The sequence below is a fragment of the Urocitellus parryii genome, chromosome 3 (assembly GCF_045843805.1).
Source record: "Urocitellus parryii isolate mUroPar1 chromosome 3, mUroPar1.hap1, whole genome shotgun sequence".
NCBI classification, from domain to species: Eukaryota; Metazoa; Chordata; class Mammalia; order Rodentia; family Sciuridae; genus Urocitellus; species Urocitellus parryii.
In genome coordinates this window covers 213,215,624-213,225,598 of record NC_135533.1, presented here as the reverse complement: position 1 = coordinate 213,225,598, position 9,975 = coordinate 213,215,624, and the positions used below count along the sequence as shown (strand labels likewise).

General features: G+C 39.4%; 1 protein-coding gene across 1 annotated transcript; it reads right to left on the bottom strand.

Annotated features, from left to right (window-relative positions):
• Positions 1-1,246: 1,246 nt before the first annotated feature.
• LOC113178131 (olfactory receptor 7E24-like) lies at positions 1,247-2,134 on the bottom strand. The gene has a single exon (XM_077796562.1). It carries the CDS (start codon positions 2,132-2,134, stop codon positions 1,247-1,249), a length of 888 nt encoding a protein of 295 aa, XP_077652688.1.
• Between the last annotated feature and the right edge of the window lie 7,841 nt (positions 2,135-9,975).

Below are 9,975 nucleotides of genomic sequence, written 5' to 3'. Positions count from 1 at the left end.
ATCCAATCTGAATACCTAGCCCAAGTTACATGCACCCCTGTGGTCATTTCTATTCTCTAAAATAAAATTGGGTAATACTTATGCCATGGGAAGACTTTGCACGTGAATTCAAACAATCTACAAGTAGTACATAGCTTAGCACCTGGCATTCAGAATCCCCAACAAAAAGTCATCCTCTTCTTCATTCACATCCTCATCATCACCTTCACAGACCATCTGGAGTGTTGAGGACACAATTTAAAGGGATGTCTTTTCTCCCCATGTGGATGACAGTGTGTGGCAGGAAGAGTCAGGTGGCAGTTAAAGAGGACTTTCCATGAGCTTTCTGTTGTGCTCACCACAACAAAGCCTATGAACTCACAGTATCATCCCTGACAATCAGCAGCTCATTCTGCCATCTGGGTAGACAAAGTGCATGTTCCTCCTGATGGCAAAGAAATAATGCTACACAATGTCCTTCCTCCACCCTTCCCTTCCACAGCAGCTCCTGATTCACACTGGAGCTCTGCTGACTTAGAACTAAGGAGGGCAGCTCCAAAGATCCACCTCCCTGGTGCCCAGTGGCCCTGATATTAGCCTCCAGATGTCAACACACGCTCAGTTAGATACTTCCTGATGCTGACATTGACAGCAGACAGAGACGCATAATGGCGCCCACTGAACTGGGGTCCTCAAGCTGAGGGGCTGGAGGCACTGGCTGGTTGTTGACTACTGTGTGACATTGGTGGCTCAGTGCATAAGGCTCCTAGTTTACCAAGTAGCTAAAGCATATCAGCAACTCTTAAGAGCTTCCTAATTTTAATGGTGGAGAAGAGGAGCAGAAAATGAAGATGTACCAATGTTTATCAGTTTATCGCTACTAAGGAAGAGGCTCTTCTCTGCTAAGAATTTTTTATTTCCTAAAAAAATTAGCTTTATATTAATATTGTTGAAGTAAATTAAGTCAAAAAATGTCTTTTAACCATTCTCAAGTATTATGATTAGCATCATTGATCACATAGATGTTTTTTAGAAATATTCATCATCACCATCTCAAAAATCTTTCATTATTTCAAAGTGATCCTTTGTTCCAAATATGAAGAACTCCCAAACATTCCTTCCCATCACTGGCTGAGGCATTGCACTTACATCATGTGTGGTATTAAACCCATCAATGTTCCTGAAGAGGCAGATTAAACAATCTTGATAATTAGTTATAATGAATTTTCCAACACACATTGCAACTGGACACCACAGGGTCTGAGATTTAGGGCATCCTGCTGGGCAGCCTCCTCAGGGCACCTTTAATGCCCCTGTTCCTCAGGCTGTAGATGAAGGGGTTCAGCATGGGGGTGACCACAGTGTACATCATGGAGGCCACTGCACCCTTCCTGGGAGAATGTGATGCAGCTGACCCAAGGTACACTCCAAGGCCTGTGCCTATAAATAAGCCAACAACTGCCAGGTGAGACCCACAGGTGGAGAAGGCTTTGTACCTCCCCCCTGAGGATGGGATCCTCAGAATGGAGGAAACAATTTTATAGTAAGAGAAAAAGATCCCTGAGATGGGGAAAAGGCCATAAAATGTTCCCAGAAAATACTTGGCAATGTTATTAGAGAAGGTGTCAGAACAGGAGAGATTCAGAAGTTGAGAAGGGTCACAGAAGAAACTGGAAATTTCCACACTCTTGAAGTTGGTAATTTTCAAGATCATCAAATTGTGCATCTGGGAGTCCAAAAGGCTTAACAAAAATGAAAGCAAAGTTAAGAAGCCACAGAGACGAGGGTTCATCATGACCAAATAGTGCAGGGGGTGACAGATGGCTAAAAACCGATCATAGGCCATCACACTCAGAAGCATATAATCCATACACGCAAAAATTGTAAAAATAGACATCTGTGTCAGGCAGCCCACATAGGAGATGTCTCTGCTGTGAGTTTTGATGTTCACCAGCACCTTGGGGACTGTGGTAGAGATGAAGCCAATGTCAGCCAAGGACAGGTTGGAGAGGAAGAAGTACATGGGGGTGTGGAGGTGGGGGTCAGAGCTGACAGCCAGGATGATGAGCAGGTTCCCAAGCACCATGACCAGGTACATGGACAGGAACAGTCCAAAGAGGAGGGGCTGCAGGTATGGATCCTCTGAGAGTTCCATTAGATAGAATTCTGATATGTGAGTTAAATTGTGTGCTTTTGTGTTGCTTGGACACCTTTTGAAAAGCAAAGAGTGTAAGAAAAAAAAAGAAACCCATCAGCAGGCTCCACTCACTCTGCATGCATCTGGATTCAGGTATTCACTAGGAAGCTGCTCACACTGGAGATCCACAGGCCCTCAACATAGGTCTCAGTCCTGAGACACCCAGACTTGCACACTCTTTCACTGTTGCTATCTACATCATTCACCCCTCTCTCCACACCCTTTTTCAGACATTTAACTGATTAATGTTAAAAGCCCAGGAGCAGAAAGAAGAAGTTCATGTTTGCAGTAAATTATAGCCCACCATTTGATGGGAAATTCAGGAACAGTAATGTTTTTTATTAAGAAAAAATAATGTTCATGAAAGTTTATTAAGAACCAGCTCATTTTACTTTGTTTTGTGCTAACAAGTTGAGGGTAATGAGATCTCAGTCAGAAGCATGGTCATGAGCCATTTATCTTCAAAGTGTCTCATCATTTTTTAAAGTTTTTCATTGCCCTCTTCTGCAGGTTAAAGCTTGTTCGTTAAAGGTATGTAATATGATGCAAATTTCCTTGTCTTTGGCACATTTCAGAATCAATAAATACTACTGAGATAAATGCACAAAATCAATAGTAACCCTGATCACAAATGTGGCTGAAAGAGATAATATTAAAAACATAAATGATAAAAAACACTTTGAATAGTTTGATTTTATACTGGTTTATTTGTGTGAACCCATACAATATCAGCAGAATAGGTGGCATATAGAAGAGCTCTTCACTGTTTTTCTTTTTCTGTCCTCCAGCTGACCTTTTAAAACTGCTCCATGGTTTTGTGATCTCAGTCCATCAAGTTTGCAGTTTAAGATTTCGTCACAAAGAAAAAAAAAAAAAAGGCCCAAAGCTCAACTTTTATTTCTAACCACATTATTTCCACTTTGTGGACTCTCTGGTCAGGCATTCCTGATATGCAGATTGTAATTCTCTCACTTAACCTATGTGAGTGTTACTTGGATTCATTATTTGTCTCTTCTTACTGTGATTGATTTTGTCTAAATTTGGGGAAATAATTAACTACCTTGGGTTTTAAAAAACTTTCCAATTACCTAACTAGTGGTTTTGTCTCAGTTAATGTTATATTCATCTTTGGATATTTTAGATTATCCACATACTGTGAAATCAGACCAACACCAGTTTAATCAGGATATCTGCATGTGAAATCCTAGGTGCTTTTTTTCTTACACCAGAGTTGGAAACCACTGTTTGAAAACATCCTGGCACTTAGAAAAAGCTCCATTGAATATTACTTTCTCATATTTCAATAACATCCACTACCTATGTTAAAATATAAGTATTTGACAATAATTGTTTCAGGACTAACACCGTATAGAGAGATTTGAACAATTACTTCAGAAATTTGAGTTGTTAGTGAGCTAGGAATTTGGAATAAAAAGAGTCGAAATACTGAATCTTAAAGGAAACATCCACAAGCCTTTGAGAAGTAGAAAGCACAGTTATAAATCTTGAAAAAAACGCCCTTGGCCCATGCCCTGTTCTGATGCCCTGGCTCACCTCCTGTCCAGGACCGGATGCAGCCCTTCTATGAACATTTGACACTCAGCCCAAAACAGGGCTTCCTCTCAGCCTTAAGACAGCCCACATTCTCCCTTGCATGTGTATCTGCCTTCATAAATAAACCTCTGCCCATGCCTCTGTCCATCTCCTGCTGAAATTCTTCTCCATCACATATGCCAAGAACCCCACTGGTCTGAAGCCAAGGTCTTCCTCTGCCCTGGGAACCCCTTGGACCCATCTCCAGAAGCATTTCTTCCCCTGTGATGGGGAAGTTACCAGATGGCCAAATGAGTCACAGGTTTACTGTGTTAAGTTTCCTTTTTGGTTTTTCTCCAATAGACCAAAATATAGCAATCTTTAGAATTCAGAGACAGAACATGGGACTTCCCCATAAGAAAAGTTGCCTTAGCAGCTGCTGGGACAGTCTCTCAGTCTTTCACATTACCCACAGGTACAGCTACTCTGCTTCATCACAAGACAAAGCCACAAGGTCCTAGTTCTCCAGCAGTCATTTCTCAATAAGCTCACCAGCCACCTGGCATCCTTAGGGTGGAAGGGAGTTGCCTGGGGTGCCAGAGCTGCCCAAGAAGACTAGGGTGGGGGCAGCTGTGGGATCCTAGGTAGGTTACCAACTTGTTACCAAAAGCTTATTCTTGTTCCCAATACCAATTCAATATTTAAAAAAGGGTTTGAGAAAAATAAGGATTGTTGTTTTGCTAGTAAAGGAGAAACATGGGGGAATCTTGTCCTAGAGATTGTGATTCTCACCTACATCTTCATCTTAATATGTGTCATCAAAACACTGCTGACCATGACATATTCTCTGCATAATGACTCCTGAAGAAATCTGGTTTATAGGATATTTCCATGTTGCTCAGGTAGAAGTGAAAGTGCTTGCATTTGAGTTTTAAAAGCAACACTTTTCTTGATGTCACAGCCCTGCCAGTGTGTGCCCAGTGTGTGAGAATCACTCCACTTCTCCAGGCTCTGACTGCTTAAGGAGAGAGGGAGAGCAACCCCCAGCTCCAAAACATGTGCAGCACCAAAGGGGAATTCAGAACTTGATAACTGATTGGTCATTGTCACTTTAAATTTAAAGTGTATGATTAGGGAAATGCCAACAGTATTGAGGAAAGAAATTGTCAACAGACCCCAGAGACACCACAGTGGGAAACTCTGATATGTGCCTCAGTAGAAAGCTTGGGTTTCGGGGGTCCCTTCAGGTCCTACCACATTTTGCTATTTTTTACTTTAGAAAATCTATGTCATGAGTGCTCAAATTTGACTAAGTTAGAGGGAATTAAATAAAAATAAAGGGTTTCTATTTCCATGACAAGGACACAGAACAAGAGTGATTAACTTGCCATGAATTTCATGGGGCATTGCTTCAAAGAATGAAAGTACAGACTGGAAGCAAGAAGTCCATGAATCCAAATTAATTTGGGCCATTTGGGGGAAGAAAGATCAGATGAATTCAATGTGGAACAGATTTGTTTTACATGCCTCCCTGTGCCAAGACAAGCATTAGCCCCAGAGAGTCACAAATAGAAAGAGGGACACCTTCCCAAATACACAGCACAGACGTTTGGAGCATCAAAATTATTATATCCAATCCAGAAATAGAAAAATTGTAACTTTGAGTAGGGCATAAATTCTCTGAGTTGCATGAGGATTAACCTAATCACTACTAACAGTAAAAATAATATCTACATCTTATTTTGCTCAGAAATTTTTCAAAAATTCCGCATTATTCCTGTAAGAGCACAATGTATCTATTTCATCCTTAGTTGATGCAGTTGTATCAAACAAAAACCAACTCAGATATCAATGCTGAATCCAGACACTAGTGCTTGCTCCTTCACAGACACAATAAATGAGACTGAAAGACTCTAAGAGCCATCCGCTGTTTGTTTATATTTTCTTCCACACAACATAAAGTTCTCTACCTATGTCCTAAGGTTTTAATATAAGGTATACATTTACGTTCTTTCCATTGATGTAAGAATAAACTAAAATAAAGACATAATATTAAGTTTGTTTTAAGATTAGAGGGCTGTTTTCAAGCATGAAAGGTCATATGGTAAGGTCCAAGGAGGTCATGGAATGGGCCCACTAGCATGACCTGTGCTGAATGATCATCAGCCTCCCCTACTGTGAACTCTCCTGTGACCTGTGGCCATTCTTACACAATTCACACAGCAGGCACCCGTCCTGCTCTGCCCTGTGATCCCCAGGAATCCCACAAGGAAGAGAACCACAGGCAAGGCTCTCTTTCTGCAGTGACAGGGAAGAGGAATGGCTCTTGGCTTATTGATGGGACAATCTGCCAGGATTCTCCTGTGATACCCTGTGTCCACGGTCAGAAAGCCCAGTGGAAATATGCTGCCATCTTTGCTACCTAACAAACGAGCAATTTGCATGATTATAAAGTTACTTTTTTACTGTAAAATAATGACAAATGGGGCATGCATTTTCAGAGTGGGCAATGCACAAAAAATGAAAGCGATGATAGAGAAAACATTGCTCACCCGCTGAGCCTGGGATGCTCTGAGCGTCAGTCCATGGTGCTCTGGTTTCTGGCATCGTCCTCCTCATCCTTATCACCACCAGAGTCTTTTCATGATGCATAGGAAATCTTTTTTCTTCTCATTCTTTCTGTTTTTTTTTTTCTTTTTTGGTACCAGAAATTGAACTCGGGGTGCCGAGCCACAGGACCAGAGCCTTAGCTCTTCATTTTTTGAGATAGGACCTCCCTAAGTTGATTAGGGCCTTGCTAAGTTGCTGAGTCTGGCCATGAACTCGCAAACCTCTGCTTCAGCCTCCCACCACTCCAGAATTACATACACACACCACTGCACCAGGCTAGTGAACGCTTCTGAAGACACATTTTGTAGCTTATGGGAAACAGAACCAGTGTGAATGGAGAGCACATTTTAAATAAGATATCTAATACCCTAGCAAAAATAAAAACATAAACTTTTCAAACAAGATGCATGAAAATTGACATACTGAAGATACCTATCTGGATACTCAAACTGTGATGTTTGTCCTTCTGATAGAGGAGCATACTTTCCATCTTGCTTCCAGGGTCCCAAGGCTCCATCTCTACCTACTGGGTTATACTGCTTCTCTGCTGGCTCATGACAAAGAAGTGTATATGCCAAGACCCATCCATACCTGGTGCCCAGCAAAAGCTCAGACTCTGTGCCCAGCATTCCCATGAATGTGCTGTCAGCTGGGAGCTTCCTGATGCAGAACCACAGCAGGGGATACAGCCAAGCAGCTCACTGGACAAGAACCATACACTGAAGGGCTGCAGGCACAGGCTGACTGTGGACTAATATAGGATCTTGGAAGCTCAATGCACAGAGCTCATTATTGAACTAATTGGTCCATGCAATGCCATCTCTAAGGACTTCTCAACATTAATGTAGGAAGATGAAGAAAAGAAAATGAAGGTCCACTTAAGATTTGAATCCTAGCTATAATTGGGAGGGACTTTGTGTACTCAATTTACTGCTCTCACTTCTGTGTTTTAAAGATAATCAGCTTTTAATGTCTATTCTTAGTATAAATATGCAATATAAATATAAGTAACAAAACATTGCTATTTGAACCTAATGAGCTTATGCTTTAGTTACTTTTATTTGGTCATTTTTTTTAAATGAAGCATTCAGTCATTTAAAAAATAGTGGTCTCCTGCTCAGGCAATTGTCAAAGAACTCTGCAGCATTGGAATGGTGAGAAACTCTAAAGTGTGTCTCAGAATAAGCTCTAGGGTTTCCTCTGACTCCCCTCTGTTCCTACTTTACTTTTCCTAGGCTCATGGACAATGTCTGCCATTGTTCTTGAGTAACTGAAGTTTGTAGATGCTGTTAAGGAGAAGTATAGGACTTGTGTTTCAGTGACCAGACACAAACAAGACCTGTTCAGTCAGTGAAAACCAGCAAAGGGAGGATCTACTCTAAAGGGACATTCAACCAAAGGAGAAACTATGTAAAAAAAAAAAAAAAACAGAAAGAAATCAAAATGACAGGGAATACAAAACATATCACAATAATAACCTTGAATGTTAATGGTCTAAACTCATCAATCAAAAGACATAGATTGGCAGATTGGATTAAAAAGCAAGACCCAACAATATGTTCATGGGCAAAGACATTTGCAGGCTGAAGTTAAAAGTATGGGGAGAAAACTTATCACTCATATGGATTGCATATACAAGCAGGGGTTTCCATTTTCATCTCAGATAAAGTAGAGTTCAAACCAAAGTTATCAGAAGAAATGAAGAAGAACATTTCATACTTCTTAAGGGAAGTATATATAAGCAGGACATAACAATTATAAATAGTTATGCCCCAAACAATGGAACATCTATGTACATCAAACAAACCCTTCTCAATTTCAAGAGTTAAATAGACTACAGCACAAAAATACTGGGTGAATTTAACATACCTCTCTCACTACTGGACAGATATTCCAAACAAAAACTAAATAAGGAAACTATAGAACTAAGTAATACAATCAGTAATTCAGACTTAACATATTTAATCCATCAACAAATGTATATGCTTTCTTCTTAGAAGCACATTACTCTTTCTCTAAAATAGACCATATCTTATGCCACAAAGCAACTTTTAGTAAATACAAAGAGAAAGAGAGAGGAGAGAGAGAGAGAGAGAGAGAGAGAGAGAGAGAGAGAGAGAGAGAGAGAGAGAGAGATAATACACTACATTCTATCAGACCACAATGGAATGAAATTTGAAATTGATGATAAATTGAAAAAATACAAGCTACTGTAACAAATGGAGACTAAATAATACACTATTGAAAGATTAATGGATAGTAGAAGAAATCAAGGTTTAAATAAAATTTTTACAAGTAAATGAGAACACTGATAAAATATGTCACAATAGTTTAATGCCTTGAGTGCATTCATTAAAAGAATAAAAAGTCAACAAATAAATGAATAAAACTATGTCTCAAAGCCCTAGGGAAAAAAAGAAGAAGAAATCAACACCAACAGCAGTAGAAGACAGGAAATAATTAAAATCAGAGTTGAAATCAATGAAATAAAAACAATTGAAAAAACTGACAAAAAAAGTTGGTTCTTGGAAAAAATAAATAAAATAAACAAAGCCCTGGTCATTCTAACAAAAGAAAAGAGAAAGAAAACTCAAATTACTAAAATACAAGATGAAGAAGAAAACATCAAAACTGACGTGTGAAATACAGAAGATAATTAGAAACTATTTTGAAAATTTATATTCCAAGATAACAGAAAATATGGAAGACATTAAAACATTTCTAGACAAACATCAAAAGCCTACCAACCAAGAAAAGCCAAGGACCAGATGGATTCTTTTTTTTATCTTATAACAGTCACATTTGTAGCATAGTTTTTTGCCTTGGTTAATTGTATTGTTAAGCTACTACAGATGAAATTATTTAACATAGAACAGTGATTTTGAGTTTTCAATTTATTTTGAATATATATTTTTGGGGGTGGACACAATATCTTTTTTATTATTATTATTTTTATTTTTTATTGATTAAAAAATAAATGATACTAGAATGCATTACAATTCTTATTACACATATATAGCACAATTTTTCATAACACTGGTTGTATATAAAGTATATCGGCACCAATTCATCTCTTCATATATGTACTTTGGATAATGGTGGCCATCACATTCCACCATCCTTGCTAATCCCCTGCCCCCTCCCTTTCCCTCCCACCTCTCTGCCCTATCTAGAATTCTATATAGGACCATATCTGCTGTGCAGAATCCTCAGTGCTCCTTTAATGTCCCTGTTCCTCAGGCTGTAGATGAAGGGGTTCAGCATGGAGGTGACCACAGTGTACATCACCGAGGCCACTGCACCCTTTTTGGGAGTATGTGACACAGCTGAATCAATGTATTCGTCAATGCCTGTTCCATAAAATAAACAAACACAGCCAGGAGAGCACAGGTGGAGAAGCCTTAGTACTTCCCTCCTAAGAATGGGATCCTCAGAGTGGAGGACATAAAATTAGTAAAAGAAAAGCATCCTAGAGATGGGGAAAGGCCATATGTGGCAACAAAAAAATATACTTGAATATGTTATCAGAGAAGGTGTCAGAACAGGAAAGATTCAAAAGTTGAGAAGGATCACAGAAGAAACTAGAAATTTCCACATCCTTGAAGCTGGTAATTTGTAAGATCATCAAATTGTGCATCTGGGAACTTGGTGGCTCA